Source organism: Cervus elaphus, chromosome 20, assembly GCF_910594005.1.
Source record: "Cervus elaphus chromosome 20, mCerEla1.1, whole genome shotgun sequence".
Classification (NCBI taxonomy): domain Eukaryota; kingdom Metazoa; phylum Chordata; class Mammalia; order Artiodactyla; family Cervidae; genus Cervus; species Cervus elaphus.
Genome location: NC_057834.1, coordinates 50,988,574 through 51,010,639, shown reverse-complemented (window position 1 = coordinate 51,010,639; position 22,066 = coordinate 50,988,574). Strand labels below are relative to the sequence as shown.

The 22,066-nt window shown below is 46.0% G+C and overlaps 1 protein-coding gene across 2 annotated transcripts in view; it reads left to right on the top strand.

Moving 5' to 3' along the window:
- Nucleotides 1-40: 40 nt before the first annotated feature.
- ATP1A1 (ATPase Na+/K+ transporting subunit alpha 1) overlaps nt 41-22,066 on the top strand; it is a 31,908-nt gene continuing 9,882 nt past the window's right edge. The window contains exons 1-12 of one of the 2 annotated variants that reach the window (XM_043876236.1): nt 41-327; nt 11,387-11,491; nt 12,078-12,137; nt 14,080-14,283; nt 14,911-15,024; nt 15,414-15,548; nt 15,660-15,777; nt 16,231-16,499; nt 16,992-17,190; nt 17,440-17,549; nt 19,466-19,600; nt 20,277-20,469. In XM_043876236.1, coding sequence (XP_043732171.1) covers nt 316-327; nt 11,387-11,491; nt 12,078-12,137; nt 14,080-14,283; nt 14,911-15,024; nt 15,414-15,548; nt 15,660-15,777; nt 16,231-16,499; nt 16,992-17,190; nt 17,440-17,549; nt 19,466-19,600; nt 20,277-20,469 — 1,654 coding nt within the window. In that variant the 5' untranslated portion in view covers nt 41-315. Of the gene's footprint in view, nt 328-493; nt 512-11,386; nt 11,492-12,077; nt 12,138-14,079; nt 14,284-14,910; nt 15,025-15,413; nt 15,549-15,659; nt 15,778-16,230; nt 16,500-16,991; nt 17,191-17,439; nt 17,550-19,465; nt 19,601-20,276; nt 20,470-22,066 lie in introns of those variants that run through there. The other variant, XM_043876237.1, reaches the window with a different exon arrangement.

The following is a 22,066-nucleotide window of genomic DNA, read 5'->3' as shown; positions in this document are numbered from 1 at the left end:
GCTAGACGCAGGTTGCATATTTTAGGAAGTGTGGAGGAGGCGCGGGCTTGAGCTGCGGCGGGGTCTGGGGCTCAGAGCTGCGGCGGGAGGAGGAGGACACGTGGCAGCAGCAGCAGTAGCAGCCCCGGCGGCGGCGGCGGCAGAAGGCATCGGCCCCAGCCGCCTGCCGTCTTCCCTCCTTCCCGCCTCGCGGCAGCCCTAGCTCCTTCCTCTTCGCTCCCCCGGCCGCGCTTGCTCGGCCGGGAGCCGCTTTCTTCTTTTTTCTCTCATTTTCTGAACGGAAGGACCCGGCGCGGGGCACAGATCATCGCCGCTATGGGGAAGGGGGTGAGTGTCGGGCGAGCCAGGGGAGGGGCGCGAGGAGCCCTGGACGGGAGGCGGAGGAAGGGGAGGAAGTCTGGAGGGCGACCGCAGCCCGCGGGAGGCGGAGGAGGAAGCGGCGGGGCGCGGAATGGGTTGGCAGAGCGGCGAGGCTTAAAAGGCGACGCACTTTGGAAATGGAGGGAGTGCGGTAATGAGGGGCGGACGGGGGAAGGGAGCGCCGAGGGGCTGGAGCGCGGCAGCGCCCGGCGGGGCGCAGACCCTGGAGAGGGTCTGCGGGCCCCCGAGGCCGAGCGCGCCCGGGGTCCGAGGCTCCTGGAGGCGGCGCTCGGGAGCCGCCGGCCCGGGAGGAGGAGGAGGAGGAGGGAGCACGACGGCCGGGCGGCCCTGGCCAGGAGCGGGCCGCCGGCGGCATCCCCAATCCGCTCCTTTCCTCCCTCCTTCCGCCCGCCCTCACCTCCCGTCTCTCGCCTTCCTTTCTCCCTCCGCCCTTCTCGCCGGGAGGAAAGACGTGCTCCTCCCCTTCCCCTGTGGGCGCTCTGCCCGGCCCCTTCTCGGGCTGCGGTTCCCGCCGCGGCTCCGGCCCGGGCCCTGGGGGGCTTGCGATGCGGGGCCGGCCTTGGGGTCCCTAGGCTCCTCCTGGAGGCGCCAGGGTCTAGCCAGTTGCGCGCAGAGGTGGCCGCCCTCCCCCAAAGGGGGGAAAAAAATTGGCTTCCCTTTAGTGTGGAGCCGGTCGGGCGGGCTGGTGCCAGAAAGGGTGTGCCTTCGCTCTAGGATGGCCTTGAAGGTATACTTTTGAGAGCTTTGATGGGCCACTTTCCATAAACACGGGATGCACTCGGGGCAGCCTAAGCAACAGGAGTGGTCATCTTGATGGTGGGGAGAGTGAATTTTTTTTTTTGGGGGGAAGAGTGAGCCTGGAAGGAGCACAGGTTGATCCACCAGTGTCTCCGGGTACTATAAATACGAAAAAAGGAAGGGAAGCCAGGACAGTACAGGTTAGGAGTGTCTACGCACGGAAGAGAGATTCTAGAAGGAACGAATCTCCTCCTCCCCGGGCAGGAGAGTCGAGCACTGTGGGAATACCAGAACGGCGGCTGGTTCCTGCATTTTCGTAACTCAGACAGTTAATCTATAGGCCCGAGGCCAGAGTCCAGTCGAGAAAAGTTTATACAAAATGACGATCAGAAGTATCAATTGATGGGATAAAATGACCAGGTCGTGAGAATACTGGTAGGAGAGAATCCCCTCCATTGTGTCCAGGGCTTGCACGCTGTCCGGCGCTTAGTGTGTCTGAGGTCTCCTCCGTGTGGAGTGAGTGATGGAGGAAGAGGGAGGGTTCATGCTTTGGGGACTCTAAATGGATTCTGAAAGAGGTCATTGAAAGATTTGGACCTGGAGGAGAAAGGAAGGAGAAGTGGGAATGCACAACTTGAATCTTTTAAAAGCACAAAAGGTGGAGGGCTGCTGGCTCAGGTCAAGTAGCTGAAGAGAACCGGGGTGCAGACTGGGTTAGTGGCCTGTGCTTGTACACACCGTCAAACCCTAGGTCTTTCCAGTACACAGGCTGTTAAAAGCTCATTTCTTGGTCTCTTCTTCCTCAGAAAAATAGTTGATTTCTTGAGCCACACATTACTGATTGCAGGACTGTAGAGCCCGGTAGATATGTACCCGAGCTTGGCCTAGGAAGGTGAAGGGATTTGCTCAAGGTCAAATGGTTGGTTTGCGACACACCAGATGTCCCTGATTCGTGAGCAGCCTGTAGTGTCCAAGCCTAAATACTCACTCACTTACTCTTTAACAGTGACTTATATGCACAACTCTATAAAGTTATTTTTCAGATGAAACTGGGGTGTTTGTTATGTTGGGTTAGTGAAAGATGTTTGAATAAATTATGTCCGTAGACCTGTATGTCCCTTGGGTAGCCACACACTTGCACAGTAGTGGTAAAGATAACAGCGTACCTGGGCTGTGGAGGTTCAACCTCGATGTCCTATGGATTCTAATAACATGTCTAGTGGCTAGCAGACCCAAAGTTGGAATTGTAACTGGTTAACACAGGCAGATACGCTGCTTATCTGATGGGTTGTCATTAGTATTTTGAGTGCTCTGATGAAATGAACATTAGGGAGGGTATCTGTATGTATGTGTTGTGGTGGTGGTAATTCTCCTGGGATAAAATAACTGCTTTTGTCCCTAGTGACTTACTCTGATAGTCCAAATGTTCAGAAGGATATTTTATGCTGAAATGTTGGGATTTTTCCACATGGGGATTAAAATGTGGGTGGAGTGGTGACTAAAGCCCTGCTGATAATTGGTTAACCAGGAAGCCTGTGCTGGCAGCTAATTTTTAAGGTCATTGTTCATTTCTTCCCCTCCTCTTCCCACTACTGTTGGGGGCCCAGGTTTTGACTGTATTTCAGGTGATTTTAGTTCTCCTTAAAGAATCGATCTCCTAAGCTTTGGGGAATGAAATGAAAGAACCAGCTCCTGCTGAATCATTCCTGGATGAAATAGGATTTTGTCCTTTTTTTTTTTTTTTTTTCATACTGGCTGCTTTTGCCAGTGACTTGGCTTAAATCCGCAGCCCAGCCTACCACCCACAATTCTTTAGCAAACCAAAGATACGCAAGAAACTTTCTTTTTTCTCAAGTTTACAGAAGACCAGGGTGGGGAGGAAGGATGTCACCGGGCCTTTCACTGCAGTTCTCCATTGTTAGAACATTAAGTTAGTTACCTAGAAAAGAAACCACAGCTTATAGCTTATGGGTAGGGATGTAAAGAGGAGCTGGGGAAAAGGTGCAGGTGGAGGTTACACAAGGTATACACATGTCAACAGAAATCCTGGTTGCAGGGTAACACTATCAGCTGCCCTTTTGGAGCTCAACTTGAAAGCGACTGAATTTCCTATGGCTGCTGTAAAGCCAGTACTTTAGATTGAAAACAACATAAGACAGTTCTCAGAATGGAAAGTTGCCTGGGCCCAGCCCGAGCAAGTGGAGTGGTTACGAGCAAGTGGAGTGGTTACGGGAGGAACTGGTGACTGGCCCTGGGGACAGAGAAGAAGGTTGGGGGTTGCATCACACCCTTTGCCTGTCAAGTGTTCAGTGTCCATGAGTGTGATTTTCTTTTTTTTTTCCCCTGCCACCTCCCCGCCCGGCCACCCCCGCTCCGCCCCGGTACCCTGCTGCTGCTCTGAGAGTGTATTCTCTTTGGGTAACTCACAGTTGGTTAATTTGTAGTTTTCTCTGCCAGTAAGTTTGTAACACTCTGGTGACTCACCTTTGGGTGGGAGGGTAGGAAAGGGGGAGGTCTGCATCATAAATCTGAGAAGATTGAGAGCCTGACAAGCTCCCCCTCCCCCAAAAGGAGGGGGAGGAATTTTTAAAAACCTAGTAGGATGTTTAGGCAGGTGAAGAGTAAAACTTAAAATATCCAGCCCCCACCCGCTGCCCAAGTGTTATTCTTAAATTGCATTTTAAAAAGAAAAAAGTGGATTCAACATTACAAAGATCCATTCTCCACCCCAGAACCCTTTTAGAGCATTGTTTCCTGGCTATTTTAGCAGCAAATGAATAGATTCCTCACTTTCTGTTTGGTCAGGCTGTGTTCTTTCACATAGTATATACAAATTTAAGAATGACAGGGGCTTTAAAGATAATTTTCTTGAAAGGAGTTTGTGTGGAAAAGTAAAAACCAGTTTATTTAAAACAAAAAAAGGTTTTTAAAGCCCTGAAGAGTCAGTTTCTCATCTGACCCTTAGCTAGAGTACTCACCCAAGTGCCATCACCTCTGTACCGTTTAGAGTGCAGGGCTAGTGAGAGTGGCTTTGTTGGTTATTGTTGGGCTTTTGGCATTGAGAGATCAAACATGTATCAAGTATGGTTTGTGCTGTTCACCAGTTCGTCTTAAGCCTTTTCAAAACTAGAGAACAGTTTTTCTTTCACCTGGGGGGAAAAAAAATAGGGTTGGAAAGAATGGAAAGTATTATGAATTACCCTCCCTAGGGAAGCTGAGTGAAAGTGTCAGTGGGCTCTGCTGGGATGATGGCTTTTTACGTTCTCATCTACTTTCACTTTTCAAGTAAAAGGCTTTACATTTTTAGAGTCTTGGTCAAGGTCATTTGAAATAAAATGGGCTTTTCAGCCCTCTGTGAGGGGTGGGAGGACGAACATTTGTGCTGTGGTGCCTCCTCCTAGCTGCCCAGGGCCCTCTGCCAGCCAGCAGGCCAGAAGAAGAAACATGAGTGTCAGATCAGATGGCCTCACAGTAATCAGAGTGACTGCTTTTGGCCAGCACAACATTGGGCAGAACGTTTCCCCATCGCTGCCAGAGCTGTCCAATTCTGGATTCCGCTGAAATTACATGTCCAGTAAGTGATAATGTGAAGGACAGAGACTTTTAAAATCCACTAACTATTTTCTTAAACTCATTTTCGTTTATGTATTTTTGGAAAAGGAGACGTAACCAAATCAGGCTTGAACTTTTCTCACGTTGCTATGAATCGAGTGTGTGTGAGAGGAAGTGTATTCTTTGGCTGGAGTCGAACAGAGACTGTTCCTCTGCCTATGAGTCACCTCCTTAGTTGTGCTTAAATCTGTCATCAGGAATCCACAAGAAGTTCTTCATTTCTTTGACTGATGTTTGAGACAGCAGATTCTGTCAGAATAGAAGCACCCCACTCCACCCCCCCAATCCACCCTGCAGTTTTTCTCTCTGGTTTCACATGGGTCCTGAGCCAAGGGAATTTTGGCCAGTAGACCTCATTCCTTAGTTCCGTTGTGACTTTACAGTGAATTATATCTGAATGTTAATTAGTTCTGTATCTGGTTTTATTCAAACCCTATTTAGTAACAGCTATTAGATTTTTTTTCTGTTGGTGATCTGAAAAGTGGATCCTTGATGCTTGTGCTTTGGTCTTTGGGACCTGCATTGCTTTCGGTGTTCAGGTTTCGTGGATCGGGGGACTTAGTTTATCTTTGCCGTTTGTCAGCATGATGAGGGCAGAGCCTCATGCCCCTTGGGGTGTTATCCTCTTGTGTTTTTCTTTATCCTCCATATGATGCTTCTATGGTGCCGTGTTGGTTTTGTTTCAACATTTCACTGGGTTATCACTGCCTTTGTTCTTTTCAGCCCTACAGCTCTATTACTTCCCACCCTAGGCTTCGGGCTACCAATTGAGGGGAGTGATCAGGACTTTGGAAAGTAATTCAGTCTGCTTTTAATGCTTGTGCCAGTTGTTAATCCATGGTCTCTCAAACCAACAACTTGGTTTGAGTGGCACTAGCCAGATTGTCTGACAAAATGAGAAAAGGGGTGAGGAGGGCAGCAAGTGGGGGGAATAGGCAGAATATTTTAACTCTTCACAACCCAGCTACCTAGTGTAGAGGTAGAAAGTAACACCCCATTTTTAAAACCAGATTTTTTTTTTAAACAACTGAAAAAGCACATTTTTAAAGAAGTAGTAAATCTAAAGTATATTGATTATTTAAATGCTTTAGATTTTTTTTCTTTTGAATGATCATGAGTGTATACTAACTAATGCAGGTAGGGTGGGCTGTCAGGCTCCTTCAGTTTCACATGCAGGTAGATTGGGGAGGAAGGTTAAGCCTTGTTCCTTTTGGGCTGAGGGAACCCACCGGCTAGAGCTGGAGCTGTTTGCTTTGCACTCTGCTGGCTGATGGACTGCAGCCCAAGTTTGGAGGGACTGAGCTAAGTTCACAAAGAGACCCACTGCTCTGGCCTGCCTGCTTGGTATTCCCCAGCTCCACCGCGGTTTAGGTGAGGGAGCGAAGGAATGCGAAGGTAGGGTGGTCCCTCGGGTCACCTCCTGTTCCTCACTGCCCTAAATGCTGCTCTGGGCTGCAGAGCAGCTGTAGAATCACAGTAGTGCCTGCCCTCTCCCATCCCCAGCCTCAGATCCCTGGCAAGAGAAAATTCTTTGTACATAAACTAACTAGTCATTTGGGAGTGATCAGAGCTGTAATGAAGTTGGTGTGGTAATATGTTCTGTTTTCTCTGTTTCATTTGATGATAAAATTAAGAAATGCCCAAAATGAGGTTTCTTTTTTTAAGGTTATGACTTTTCATAGTCAATGAGGAATGCAAATGATATATGTTAATTAAAACCAAGTTATAATAACTTTCATGCAGGGCTATGCAGAGTACTTCACATACACTGTTTGATAATGATATAATAATACATCAAGAAGATTCCCCCCCGCCCCCACCGCCGCCCCTTTATATATAAAAGAAAGATGTAGTCCACTCTAGGCAGTACTCCTAGGCAACCAGCAGGATCAAAGAGAGATCATCCCTTCAACTTCCCTGCCTAACTGGAATCAGAGGTGCCGTTTCTACAGTCCTCTTGGCCAGCTTTTAAATGGGCTGCATTTGGGGCAGTTACTTTTACCCTTCTTCTGGCCCCTCTTGATGGTCCAAAGCTTGCCTTGTCAGTTTTAGAAACAGTGCTGGTTTTAGGTGCTTTGTTTTTGGATTTGACGGTGGCCCCTTGAATCATCAGACTATTGGAATGCCATCTAGGAGTTTTTAGTAGTTATCCCCAAGTGTTATTTCCATTTTAGGCAAGGAGGAAGCTGAGGCTCACTGTTCAGGATTGTCTTGCTGGCATATGGCAGAGCTAGAATGACCTGGGCCTGACCTAAAAGCGCCATCCGTAGTCCTATCCCAAGGGTATAGATGTCTCTGCTCCCAGGTACCCTCAGACTTCATCAATAGCAACTTCTGAAGGCCTCTGACCTCCCTATTGGCCACAGGGGATTGTGCTCATAGGGTTGGAACTGTGGTCAGATGTTCACTCAGCTCAATTGAGAACGTCTCCAAGGCCTGCCCTCCTGAGGGCTGGTAGAGATGGATCTGAGGGCCTCGGGCAACTTGAGCTTATGTAGACCTCCAGTGACCCCACCTCTGGGATAGAAACTTCTCTCCTAAACTCACTGTACCTTTTTTGTGTGCTTTTAAAAATTTTAGGGGTAACATGTATATTATCAAGTGTGAAACAGATCGCCAGTCCAGGTTGGATGCATGAGACAAGTGCTCGGGGCTGGTGCACTGGGATGACCCAGAGGGATGGGATGGGGAGGGAGGTGGGAGGGGATTCAGGATGGGGAACACATGTAAATCCATGGCTGATTCATGTCAATGTATGGCAAAAACCACTACAATATTGTAAAGTAATTAGCCTCCAACTAATAAAAACAATTGGGGGGAAAAAAAGGCACCTGCAAAAAAAAAAAAATTTAGGGATAGTTCTTGGCTTCCTTTGTGGCTCAGCTGATAAAGAATCTGCCTGCAATGCAGGAGACCCCGGTCCAATCCCTGGGTCAGGAAGATCCCCTGGAGAAGGAAATGGCAACCCACTCCAGTATTATAGCCTGGAGAATTCTATGGACTGTATAGTCCATGGGGTCACAGAGTCGGACACGACTGAGTGACTTTCACCTTCACAGGGATAATTCTCTGTACCTGTCATATCTGCTTCCCACTCCTCCCCCTGTAAATAATTACTGAAGAGGAGGAAGGCACCTCGCCAGCCCCAAGAGGTCATGCCCATTGTAAGGATTCAGTCTGTGCTTTTAAAGAAGTGAAGGTTGGGGCCTCAGCCCTGGGGCTGGAGTGCTGAGGGTGGGCACCTCCCCTGTGCTGCATACCAGCCCCGTTCTGCTCTATTCACAAACGTGAATAGATGACAGCAGAAAATGGTGTTAGACAGGAGGAATCAGCAAGTTTGCGCAGGAAGCTTTGGAAGATGTTGTTTACTGTTGTCTGCCTGCAGTTGGGACAGAATTGAACAAACAAAAGGAATTTGGTGCTTGGGGCTGTGGGGAAAGCTGCAAGTGAACTCTGTTCTCTTCTATTAGGAGAAGTCACTGAAACGAATGAAGCTCTTGCCAAAAGTCCAGGGCTTGTCATCACATTTTGTTGTAAAGATAGTTGGCTAGTCAAGATGACACTCAGTAACCATTCAGAACTAGATGAGCTAATTCAGATGAAGAAGCATCTGAGAAATACATAATCTATTGAGAAGTGAAAATGAAACCTCTAAATAATTTGAAACAATTTAAATACTAAGTAAGTGAACCTTACTCCAAGTTTCAGCCTTGGCTCCTCCTGTTAGGAATTTTCTTTCCCCACATCCTGAGCACCCTTTTTCTCTACCCAGATCAAATGGTGGCAGAACTCATAGTGAACCTTTGAGAAAATGAAATCCCCTGGAAGCACAGGGTGAAGTAGTGACACTTGATTTTAGACTGTGTCACACTGGGCACGCCCCTGTCCTTGTTGTGACCTTCCACTTCCTAAATTAGAATAGGGGGAAGGAAAAAGTTCACAAGTGGCCCATTTAGGGAGGGTGTAATAGTAACCTTGAGCCTCCATTGTACCTGTCCTATGGGGACAGCACAGTGGTGCCAAAATGGTGCTGCCCAGGGAGCGTGGTCCCTGCCTGGCCTCTGGGCATTTCCTAATTGAAAAAGTGACTCGTCTACCTGGGGGAGGGGGAAGGTCATGGGAGTAGATTGGGGAGGCCATGTTATCATTCCCCTTTGCATGACCTTTGTTTTTCCCAAATGCTTTTCAAAGAAATAATAAAATGTTATCTACCCAATTTAAGTTGTTCCCTGTTCCACCCTGCGTTCCACCCTTCCACACACACAGATTTTTTTTTTCCCTGCTTTGAAACTAGTAATTGAGATTAGTAGGGACTGGAGTAATGTTTGGTTCTCATCAAGATGAGCTAGTATTATTGTTTTACTTGTAGGGAAGAACTGAATTGCATAAGCAGCCTGGTCTTCTGGACAAACAGTGCCTAGCAAAGCAATTAAAATCTTGAAGGAAAAGAAATATCTCTTGTTAGTACTTCCCCTGTCTCTTTCACAAATCTGTTTTAAACCCCCCCCCCCCCCCGCCTTAGTATGCCATGAGTTGATGGAGAAAGGAGAGGGTTATTAGGGAGCCTCTATTTCCAGCTACCTTAAAGCATTGAGAACTGTGAAGCTTCAGGCAAGGGGTCTGTTTTTGTAAATGGGGATAGAACTTTGGAACATATCCAAGTCTTAGCTGCTCTGATAACTCTCTCCCCCTCTTTCAGAGTGTAAAATGTTGAAAGCCAGAAGATAATCAAAGCCTACAGATGGTGAGGCAGAGGGATTTTAACTCTGATTTTCATATATTTAAATTAAATATCTTTTAATGATACTCAACTTTGCTTAGAGAATTTGTGGACCGGATTTTAAAAATCAATACAGAGTGGCCACGTGAGTCTTTGAGAGCTCCCTAGGGAGTGTGTTTAATATAAAGTTTCAGTGTGTGTGCGTCTTCATTAAATGTATCAAGGAAATCCAGTGGTCCGCGGTGAGGAGGGCGGAGGGGGCGGCCATTGTTTTTGGTTTGTGTTGTCTGTGTGCTCCCAGGGTGTGTGATGATTTTCCATTTTAACTCTGGCATCAGGGCTCTACCAGACAGCCTCTCACCAGTGTGGTTGCTCCATAGTGGAGAGAATGTCGAGAATGTTGACTATCTTTAGCTCTGCTTCATTCTTAACAGATAAGATACAGAAGCTAGAGGACACTGAAAAAATTAATGTGCAGGGAACACTGTAAATGTAACCACACAAGTTGAGCAATGTGAATACTGTACATGTCCTTATGTCTTGGCAGCACGAACTTGAAGTTACGATCTCTTTAGAGTCTTAAGAGGGTATTTTCAAATTCAAGTGATTATTGTATTTATTTACAACCATATCCGCTGTAAGGTATCTGTATGTTTTGATTTTTTATTTTCAACACAGTATAGTTTTAGTCTAGACAGTGTTTCTATTTACTGCTTTAGTAGCTGGTGTACTCCTAAAAATTAGAAATGAATAAGGGAGAGCCATGAGTGAATAGAAATTGCACCACAGAGCACCCATTGTAAGAAAATTGCTAAGATCGCCTTTCTTTGCCCTTCTTAGGAGATGGTGGTGGTTGCAAACAGTTTGTGGGATGGGGGCCTCTGGAGTGAGGGGTCTTCTGCTCTGGGGACTGCCCTTAGGAGCACTAGGTTCCGGCTTTATGTAGCTGAGGGCAAGCATTTTCAACAGGAGGTGGGGGGGTGGAACAATCTAAATTTAAACTATGGAATCAACGTTTTCTCTAAAAATTGTTCCAGTTTTCAAGAGGCGTAGGTGGATCCTGTGAATTGTGTGATAATGCACATGCTTCTCCTATATCCTGCCTCTGTCAAAACATTTCCAGGGACTTTTCATTTGGGGGCTTTATTCTCAGGCTGCAGATTGGGGTGGGAACTCCCTTCTTTGTTTTTCACTTAAAGAATTTGAAGGACTCTTGGGCTGACTTCTTTTTTTAAATAAGGTAAAAAAAAAAGTTAGGACTCTTAGGCAAGCCCTAAAGGTATTATATTTAAAGTTGGTATGTAATGACTTCTTTGCAAAGATAAGAATTAAACATGATAATAAAGTCATTAACATTTAGGTGTATATCATTTAGTCCTCTCAAACATCTAAGGGAATGGGCATCATTATCTCCATGCTAGGGAAGAGAATACTGCAATTTCAGAATCAGTGATTTGCCCAAGGAGACACAGCTGTTAGGTGGTGGAGCCCAGGATTTGATGTCTGATTCAGAGGACAAGTGCATAAGTATAGTGTATTATACTCTAAGTTAGTGATGTGAAGATAGTTTTGTCTTTCAGTGGGGAAGATGAAGGGCCATGGTATGGAAATGTTGACAGCACAACCTTCTCCCCTGCCCCCCACCCCAGATAGAAGCAGCTGGTAGGGGCCATTCTGAGTCCTGACAAGACCCAGGGCACTGGTCTTAGTGCCCTAGGGTGCAGATGGCCTGTCTTGAGCTAGAGATGGCAGTATTCTGGATAACACTGGACTGTTGTTGAGTATGTATCATCAGCACATATATTTCCATGGATATTAGCCCAATGACTCTTCAAGATGCTCCCCTAAAATTGATGAAAATCCTTTCTCCACAACCTTTAATTTTGAGATGCTGTTCCTAATTCACAATCACACCTTTCCCTCCTTCCTCTATAGGTTGGACGTGATAAATATGAACCGGCAGCCGTTTCAGAGCATGGCGACAAGAAAAAGGCTAAGAAAGAGAGGGATATGGATGAGCTGAAGAAAGAAGTTTCTATGGTAAGTACCAGCAGGAAGGGTGCTTTCTGTTCTTAAGTATGAATTGTATCTTACATCCTTTGAGTGTGTGGTGCCCCTCCCCCCAGCCATTCTTCAATCAGATTTGCTTCATTTTCAAAATAAAGAGATTATAGCAGTCCTGCAAATGTTACTGAATCGTAGAGGTTGGTGTGGAAAATTTTCATTGTAAAAGCTATCAGCAGGTTGGACAAGTTATTCAACACTCTGTCGTAACCAAAGGTCCACAGAGGAGCGGTTGATATCATGGGCCTTTGCTTCTGTGTTTCTGAATCATACTGAATGTAGGGAACTTCCACCTCTTCAGGCGGTGGAGGCCTCCACAGATGCAGCCTGTCTAGAATCTGCCTGGTCAGGCTGTGAAGGCCCCCATCATACCGCTTGAGCCATTCTCTAGTGAAGACCACTCAGTAGGAGCTGTGTGGTCACCAAGCCATTGGCAATGGTGAAGAGTATACATACAAACTTGTGTTCTGAGCCTAATGATAGTGAGGGATGACACTGATGCTTTTTTAATTCTTTTTTTAGTGATAAAATGTTTAATTCTTTTCCTTTTGTTTTCCCTTAGGATGATCATAAACTTAGCCTTGATGAACTTCATCGCAAATATGGAACAGACTTGAACCGAGTATGTTCTAATTTTTATTTGTTACACAGAATTCTGATCTTCCCCATCACATTTTCCCCTGGTATCACAGGCCTCACCTTGGCGACTCCATAATATTGATAGCCACCATCCATATCATGTCTGCTATGTGACATGCACAGAGCTTGGGCCCTTACATGCTGTTTTACTATTTTGTTTCCCCTGAAACTTTTTGAAAATCATCATTATTTTCCCCATCTTGTAGCAAGTGACAGCCAACAAGTAGGAGCTCCAGGATTTGAAACCGAATAGATCGGAGGTCATGCTGTTGTGGTCACAGATGCTCCCTTGATTCTTCGACATTGTTAAATTGAGTTGAAAATTTCAACTAGTTGAATTCAGATTTTTGTGTTTTTATCAGCTAGCTCATGGTGGTAGATCAGAACCTTGGTTTATTCTATCATTTATTAGGAACTTTTTTTTACACAGTTCAAAGAAACTTCAGTAAAATGTGTATTGTATGTCCTTGTTATCTAGTGGATTTTGATGTTAACTTTACCGCAAAACAATATAGAAGTAAACAATCGGGGCAGGGGGGAGTTTGTTATTTTCTGGACAGTCACTAGTAAGTCCAAGGAATTGCTTGAATGCCAGCTACGATGGAGCTGCTGTTTCAATAAATTACCAACAAGCTCTGAGCAGTCTGGGGCCTTACGCTCTGAGAGGAGGCCTGGTGCTAAGACCCAGCAAGCAGTTGTCCTCTGAGCAGCTCACGTGGGTTATCTCACTGAAGTTTACACTAGGTTCCTGTGACGTGTGTTCGCCACAACCTAGGTCACTTTCTCATGCTGTGGGGCTGTTGTCTTCTACAATGGGGTTAATAAAAGGGCTGGGTCAAGGCTGTGGTGAGAATTACAGTTAACTGGAAGTACTGGATTCAGTACCTGATATGCAGAGACAGCTCAGATGGCTGGTGTTCTGTCCAGGGAGCGAGTCGTGAACTTGAGGCAGAGGAGGGTCCTGAAATAAGTCCATGTGGACCCCTTAGGTGTTCTTGTCCCTTTCCCCGTATTCCCTCGTTAATTCCGATATTAAAGATAACTTGAGAACAAAGTATATGTACATGCTTCAGGCAAACGTGTTTTAGGTCTTGTGGAAGTGACCACGTTTTCCCCTCATCATGGGAGCTGTGTGTCTCTTGTCTGCTGTCACTGCATCTTGGAACAGCAGGGCCTCAGTACAGTGGGCTTTTCTTCCAGTGAATACTTTTTTTTTAAGTTTATTAATTTTTTGGCCACCCAAGTTGCTCATAAGATCTTAGTTCCCTAACCAGGGATCACACCCGGGCCCTTGGAGTGAAAGCCCATGTCTTAATCACTGGACCACCAGAGAATGCCCCCAGTGAATACTTCTCAACTGATGGGTGTCCTCGGGTTATTAGCTCAGGTATTACACAAGTGTGACCCCTTCCCCACCAGACAGGTGTTTTAATTGCCATCCAAGGAGTGAAGTTCTGTACTGACATTTGGCAGGTAACCCAGTAACAGAATGGATTCTGACAGATTTTTCTTTCCTCCTTTGATATCAATAGTGTTTTTTTCTTTTTCCACTTCCTTGACAGATTCAATACACAGGAAACTCTTACGCTCTTAATTTGCAAAACGGAATCAATTAGTTAAGGTGGATATCTTTTTGGTAAATGCAGTTTGGCATGAATTCCTTCCATAAAACTCGAAAGAGAGCATACCAGATTCCAGTCTGTCCATGGATCAACTTTTAAAGAATTTCAGTCTTGAGTGTTGTAGGTTCCTCAGGACACCTGGGCTGTTGTTTGCCTGAACCATAGGGTGATCATCAGGATTTTCTAGCTTCTGCGCTGGCCTGGGATGTTTAGTTTCTTTCTGCTTCCTTCTCCGCTGTCAGGTAGCTGTTAGCTTGTGAGCCTTGGAGCAGTTGGTCTTACTTACATTCCTCTGTTTCTCAGGGCTTAACAACTGCTCGAGCTGCCGAGATCCTAGCCAGAGATGGACCCAACGCCCTCACTCCCCCTCCCACAACCCCCGAGTGGGTCAAGTTCTGTCGACAGCTGTTTGGGGGGTTCTCAATGTTACTGTGGATTGGAGCAGTTCTTTGCTTCTTGGCCTATGGCATCCAAGCTGCTACAGAAGAGGAACCTCAAAATGATAATGTGAGTCCCATAGTTCCTAGTGTGGATTGTTAGGTATGTGTAAAGTACCCTCTGCCATCTATTTATTTTCAGTCTCTGCTGGTTACTTGATGGTTTTAAACTCTGGGGAAAGTAACATCAGCATCGATTGCCTTCAGGGCCCATCCGTCTGCCTTCTTCACTTGAGGTTCTCTGGCTCCTTCCCTGTGTTTAGATGTTCTTCCAAGCTGGGCATCTGCCCCACGCTGCTGCCATGAACGGGCAGCTCTGCTCAGGCCCTATGCAGGTCCTGTTGCCACTCAATGGCAGAGCATAGTTGTTAACATTGAAACATTGCACACATCCAGAAATGTTGGGGAGCCATTCTTCAAGTCACAAGTTGTTTTGAAAATACCTTTAACAAAGCAGGAGAAACTGGTTCATCTCTAACACGTCCCCAAGCTAGTGACCAAGTATCAGTGTGACTCCATTTCTGACTTTCTTGGACACTGTCTCTAGGAAGAAGCATGAAGGCATGAGTTTTGTATTTCTGAAGCCTTGATCTCTCTCTTTTTTTTTAAAGTGTTTTTTGTTCAGTCAAAAATTAACTGAATGTTCCCAGTTCTTTACTAAGAGCGGTGCCGTCCTAACTTGTTCGTTCTGTCCCAGCTCTATCTTGGTGTGGTGCTGTCCGCGGTCGTCATCATAACCGGCTGTTTCTCCTACTATCAAGAAGCAAAAAGCTCCAAGATCATGGAGTCTTTCAAAAACATGGTTCCTCAGGTACCTGCTGCTTTTTGTCCTTCCCCGTCTGGTAACTCGACAGCACCAAGAGTGTGCACCGATGTGAGGTTAAGGCCTTCCAAGTATTCAGTGGCTCCACCAGAGAGAGAGGGACACCTTTCCCCCCACCCAAGACCAGATCTGTTTTTCTTATACCCCAGAAAGTGAGCGTCTTCCCTCTGAGCGTATCACACAATGGCAGCATGAAGACTGCTTCTTAGGTAACCTGAGCAAGCTTTTGTTAACTTGTATAAATAAAAAGCTAAATCTTGGTTGTAATGCAGATAGTTAAGATTACAGATGGTATTGTAATTTTGTAATACCACTGCCTTCCCAGTGGTATCCATTTTTACCTGATGAACTGGTGTAAACTTCTCCCCTTCCAAAAGCAAGCCCTGGTAATTCGAAATGGTGAAAAGATGAGCATAAACGCGGAAGAGGTTGTCGTCGGAGATCTGGTGGAAGTGAAAGGAGGGGATCGAATTCCTGCTGACCTCAGAATCATTTCTGCGAATGGCTGCAAGGTAGGTTTAAGCAGAGCCTCCGTGCTTGGGGCAGAGGGAGTGGAGTGGCCCCACAGCCCCAGATGAGGCTTGTGTTGCTCACGTGACACGTTTGATTTTTCTCACGGGCAGGTGGATAACTCCTCACTCACGGGAGAATCAGAGCCACAGACCAGGTCTCCGGATTTCACCAATGAAAATCCCCTGGAGACACGGAACATTGCCTTTTTTTCAACCAACTGTGTTGAAGGTAGGACCATTTTGAAGCACTCTTCAGCACGGTGTGGCATTTATCTTGGGTTTTAATGACAACCACCAAAAAAAATAACCCCACGGCCACAATTTGTTTTTTGGGTCCCATTTCTGACCACCTCAGTCAGACACGGCAGAAGCAGTTGACATGCTGGCAGGAAGACCCAGTAAACCTCGTGGCTGTTTTCCCTGTTCCCTCTGCCTCACATGTACCTCTTGTGTTGGCAACACTTAATTAAGCTCAAGTAAGGTTTGGAGCTGTGGTCCTGCTAATGGAGTGAAATCCCTTTGCCAGAGTCCATATAGTTTAAAACAAATAGCATATACCACCAAGGATGTGGCCCTTAAAATTATGGGTGTTTCTTCTCTTTTTTCAACCCTGCTGTGTAGTTATGCAAATTCTGCAGCTTCACCGATAAAATCGGGTACAATTTCCCATACTCTTTTTAAGGCACTGCGCGTGGCATTGTTGTGTACACCGGGGATCGAACTGTCATGGGCAGGATCGCGACTCTGGCTTCTGGGCTGGAAGGGGGCCAGACTCCCATCGCTGCAGAAATTGAACATTTTATCCACATCATCACGGGTGTGGCTGTGTTCCTGGGCGTGTCTTTCTTCATCCTTTCTCTGATCCTTGAGTACACCTGGCTGGAGGCTGTCATCTTCCTCATCGGCATCATTGTAGCCAACGTGCCAGAGGGTCTGCTGGCCACCGTCACGGTAAGAGGCTGAGGGAAGGTGATGCTTGCCCACTCTGAAGGCCTGCCTCAGTGGGAGGCTCGTCCACTACCCTCTCCTTGAGGGCTGCCAACTTGGTGTTTTTGTTTTTTTTTCTTGCATGTGTTATATGTGGGTTTTCTTCAGCGTCACCTGGGTAGGGTTAGACAGTGAGAAGAGCCCAGCACATTTTTATGTGGAAGATAGTAACCCAGAAGCATACATTTTTTACCCCCTTGAATTATCACATGATCCAGAACAGTGTAGCCCAGAAAGGAGAAGAACTTAGGGCTGAGTGGGGAAAAACAGGATATGGTAAATCCTGACTATTTTCACTTTGCTTGTACAGAAATTATTTCAATTTCTGACTTCAGAGGAAGGCTAGAGAGATTTAGTTTTTAAGAAAGATTTCTATGGGGGCAGGGGTAGGCAGAGTTCCTATAGAGCGGCTGCCTGGCCATTTGAAGTATTAATAATCTGTTCCCAATGCTTTAGGTGTGCCTGACCCTGACTGCCAAGCGCATGGCCAGGAAGAACTGCTTAGTGAAGAACCTGGAGGCTGTGGAGACCTTGGGATCCACGTCCACCATCTGCTCAGACAAAACTGGAACTCTGACCCAGAACCGGATGACAGTGGCCCACATGTGGTTCGACAACCAAATCCACGAGGCGGACACGACAGAGAATCAGAGCGGTAAGGCTGGCCCCGCAGCTCAGCCTCCCTGCTTGCAGTTTACCGTTTGGTAGAGCGTCATGGGTTTTCGATGTTTCTGGTGTGGGGGTTTTGTTTTGTTTTGTTTTTTACATGTCAACTCAAGCATGGTTGGAAAAATGCCTGAAACCTGACTAGTTTATGGGGAAAGGAGATGTGTCATTTCACATCTTTATGGGATTTCAGTGCAAAGCTAAGCACATTGTTCTTGCCACTTTTTGCCTCCACCAGGTGTTTCATTTGACAAGACTTCGGCCACCTGGCTTGCTCTCTCCAGAATTGCAGGTCTTTGTAACAGGGCCGTGTTTCAGGCTAACCAGGATAACCTGCCTATCCTGAAGGTATGCTCAGCAGTTCTGTTAAGATTGCCTTCAGGTTGTACACATGTCACACAGGAGCCACCTCCTGAGTGTTCTCTTTAAAAAGCACGTGACTTTTGGGGGTTGTAAAGTCGTCGTTTGTTGTAAGACACTTGGAATGGCGTGTAACTCTTTGCTTTGTGTAACCTGAGTTGTATTGCCTGTAGACCCCCAAGTACTCACAGTACCCTGTGGTCAATAAAGATCAGTAAAGGGGGACTATATGGGAAAAACTGACTAAAGTTGGAGGGGGGGCAGGCAATCCACCTAACTCATAAAATCCAGCTTGACTCCTCTTGAGTTTATATCCTAATCACCTCACCTAGTGGACAGTGAGGGCTACTTTTGTGACTCGATAATCGTATTTGCATATTAGGATACAGCAGATTCCAGTCAATCCCTTAAGCCATTTATTTTCTTAAAATAGCTCAGCTATTTCTCTTATCTTATTTGTTCTTAGCTTGCTTACTAATGATGCAAAAATAAGCTAAGCTCAGCCTCCTGGAATTTGCATGAAATTTGCAATGACTAAGATATTACTGTGTGGCCCAGTAAAGACTCGGTCCCAGAAAGGTCATGAGCTTTACAAGGTCCTTGAGGCCGAGAGGAACTGCGTGGAGCCCTTGGGGTGGCTTACTCTCCCTGAAGCTGCCTCTGGTGTATCTGGGTAGAAACTGTGTTGTCCAAGAGAATATGGCTCAGATGGAACTGAGATGACTTCTGTTGTGATGATGGGGCTCCTTTATTCTTTAAAGGAGATTCTTGGCATTGAATCGATGTTGATTTGGGGATGTTGTTCATCTTGGGATAAAGCTTGAGATGTCTGCTTCATCGTTTTCCTTCCCTCAAAGTGGAAATTATCTAGGCTTTGAGCACAGGGACCCACAAGTATCCCACCTTTTCTCATTTCAAAACTCCAGAAAGATAGCATGAAATGTTATTTCTCAGTTATTTCAGGGGTCTGGGGCCATGTTATGTTAATGACATTATCAAAAAAAAGAGAGGCCTACAGCCCTATTCTGCTTTGATAATTGTCCTTTATTAAAGTGATCCTACTTACTTCCTGCTTCTTATAAAACCTGGCCACATTTTTTATTAAACAGAGCTCCTATATTTATAAGGGAGCATTAATTTGCTCATTTGCACTTGTGGTCTGGTGCGCCAAAGTTGTAAAATATTCTTCTGTGTGAAAGTTGGGTACAGCCGAAAATATTTTTTAGTATGTCAAAATGTGTCACGGTATATAGCACACAAAATGTTAGTTACCTGAAGTGTGGGCTTTAACTAAAATGGTAGTTGATGGACATTAGTGTTGGAACTAATAATAACTTTCAGTTTGCATCATTCAGGCCCAGATAATCCAGCACAATTAAATTATGTTTAGAATGTAAAGTCCTGCTTTAGTCCTTGACATAGACCACTTGCCCTCTATCCTGAGAACCCAGGGCGTTTTCTTCTTAAATTGCAGGGCAGTGAAGGGGACTGTAACTATTTACATTCTCACTCTGTATTTTCTGATTCATAACTAGAAATAGGTGGTTGGGAATAATACTGTCTTTGAGACTTCTCAGCAGGCCCAGGGAAGGTTTTTTTTTAAAAAAAAAAAAGGCTGGAGTGGGTCGGAAGAGTGTGTCATGCCTCTCCCAAGGGTCAGTGACACCTTGCACCAGTTTGGGTAGGGTGAGGAGGGCAGGCGTCCAGGAAGAGTTTGGAATTTGAGAACAAGGACTGTGATGGGTGGTCACACCCCAGAATGGTGCTCTTCCTCGCCCACCTCCCCTCTCCTCCTGACAGATGGAAAGACAGTCCAAGCTTTCTCCTGGGTTTCAGTGGTGTAGTGCTGAAGTGCTACAGGGTGAAGCGCTTTCAGGGTGACTAATGGAGACATCTGTTCACAGCGGGCTGTAGCCGGTGATGCATCGGAGTCTGCTCTGCTAAAGTGCATCGAGGTCTGCTGCGGTTCTGTGAAGGAAATGAGAGAGAGATATGCCAAGATCGTCGAGATCCCGTTCAACTCCACCAACAAGTACCAGGTCTGAGGATCTGGGGTCTCATTGCCAAGGGGCACAGAAAGGAAGGACATAGGCTGGAAAAAGAGTCATCCACCCTTTTGGAATTTTCCAGGTTTAAGTGCTTTCTAAAAACGAATTAGTCACACTCTTTATGAGTGCTTGAATTTGACATCTTACTCTGTGTCCATGTAGAAAATTCTAATTTGTTTGACCATTAATAGGATAAATGGAGCCTCTTCTTTCTAACGTGTTGTCCAGGCCCTTTTGAGTTCTCCTGTGTGGGTTGGAATGGGTGTGGGGATGGGGGAGAGGGCTGGGCAGGGCTGCAGGTGCTCATGAATCTGCCAGTCCCTGTTCTGAATTTTCTTTGGGAAAATTGTGTACGTGAACATGTGTCAGAGATGCAGGAGCACCTTGCCACGCTCATTTCTTCCGTAGCATTCAAAGTGTGCTACAGGGTGTGAGACACTAAATTCAGAAATAGGGGATCTCGTATCTTTCAGAACAGTTACTAGGGACTTACCTAGTGCTCCACTGGTTAGGATGTGCTTTCACTGCCAAGGGCCTGGGTTCAATCCCTAGTCAGGGAACTAAGATCCCACAAGCCACATGTTGCAGCCAAAAAAAAAAAAAAATCTCCCTCCCTGGGCTGTAAGGCCTAGCTGTCTAACGTTTGCATCCTTACCATTCTTCACAGTTGTCCATCCACAAGAACGCCAATGCAGGTGAGCCCCGGCACCTACTGGTGATGAAAGGTGCTCCGGAAAGGATCCTGGACCGCTGCAGCTCCATCCTCATCCATGGCAAGGAGCAGCCCCTGGACGAGGAGCTGAAGGACGCCTTTCAGAATGCCTACCTGGAGCTGGGCGGCCTCGGAGAGCGGGTACTGGGTACGCTGATAGTCCGGGAAACAATCGCAAGTTACCACGTTAACCTCTGCTGCCTGTTAACTTTCCTTTATTTGCCCCCTTTGTTTGGAAAACAATAAGCGCTGAAGACACTAGGTGACAAAATCCTGCCGGTTTGCCTCTGACTCTGACTTAGACCTTTGGTCTCATGCTGGTCAGTTCTGTTTGCCCAGAATAGGAGGGGGGAAGAGTTGTTGTCTGGCTTTTGTTGCTATGTCCATGACCCTGTAAACTTCATGAAATGAAAATTCATTCATTCCTAGGGCAGCTAGAATAAAGCCGCTTCCCAGCTGCCACAGAATGGCTGGGAATTTACCTGGGCACTTGTGTCACCAGCTCACAGATTAGGTGAATGGTGAACTTGGAGCCTCGGATGCCACCTGTTCCGGATGACACCCACTGTGTCATAGGGAAAGTGACATTTGTCATCTTTTATACAGATAAAAAATGGATTACATCATTAATGATGGAATTCCTCTGTTCTCCTTAGTTGGGTAACTTAGAACTGATTACTGGTCCCATACTCTTGTTTCTTACCTGCTCTTCAGTCTAACTTGACGTGTCTTAGGTCTCTATTCAACTGAAAGGTCATTCTTAAGTGTTTGTTTGGTTTTTTTTTGCTGTTTCTGCACCTCCACCACCCCACAGTAGAAGCAGTCTCTCCTATGAATCCACAAAGCATCTGATACCACTTTAAAGGATGTTGTACCCTCCACACAACATCGAAAGAAATGTCTTAAGTATCACGATTCTTACATTAACAACAGTAATACTAGATGATGAACCCTTTGGGCAGTGTATGTCTGATCTGCATTTATCCTCAAAGAAGCTTGGCTCCATGGCCCACACAGCTGCTTAGCAGTATACACTTTGGTTAGATGAACAGTGAGGAGAGCCATGGCCTTGGTTTTTTCCCCAGAGAGGAGAGTAGAGACAAGTAATCACATGATGTGCCAAGTCCAAGTAACTGAGGGGGCAAGTCTCAGTTCACTTCTGTTCAATCGCTCAGTCATGTCTGACTCTGAGACCCCATGGACTGCAGCACTGCAGGCTTCCCTGCCCATCACCAACTCCTGAAGCTTGCTCAAACTCCTGTCCATCGAGTCAATGATGCCATCCAACCATCTCATCCTCTGTTGTCCCCTTCTCCCACCTTCAGTCTTTGCCAGCATCAGGGTCTTTTCCAATGAGTCAGTTCTTCGCATCAGGTGGCCAGAGGATTAGAGCTTCAGCTTCAGCATCAGTTCTTCCAATGAATATTCAGGACTGATTTCCTTTAGATTTGACTGGTTTGATCTCCTCGCTGTCCAGGGGACCCTCAAGAGTCTTCTCGAACACCACAGTTCAAAAGCATCAATTCTTTGGCACTCAGCCTTCTTTATAGTCCAACTCTCACATCGATGCATGATGGAAAAATCATAGCCTTGACTATCTGGACCTTTGTCAGTAATGTCTCTGCTTTTTAATATGCTGTCTAGATTTGTCATAGCTTTTCTTCCAAGGAACAACGGTCTTTTTAATTTCATGGCTTCAGTCACCATCTAGTGATTTTGGCACCCAAGAAAATAAAGTCTGTCAC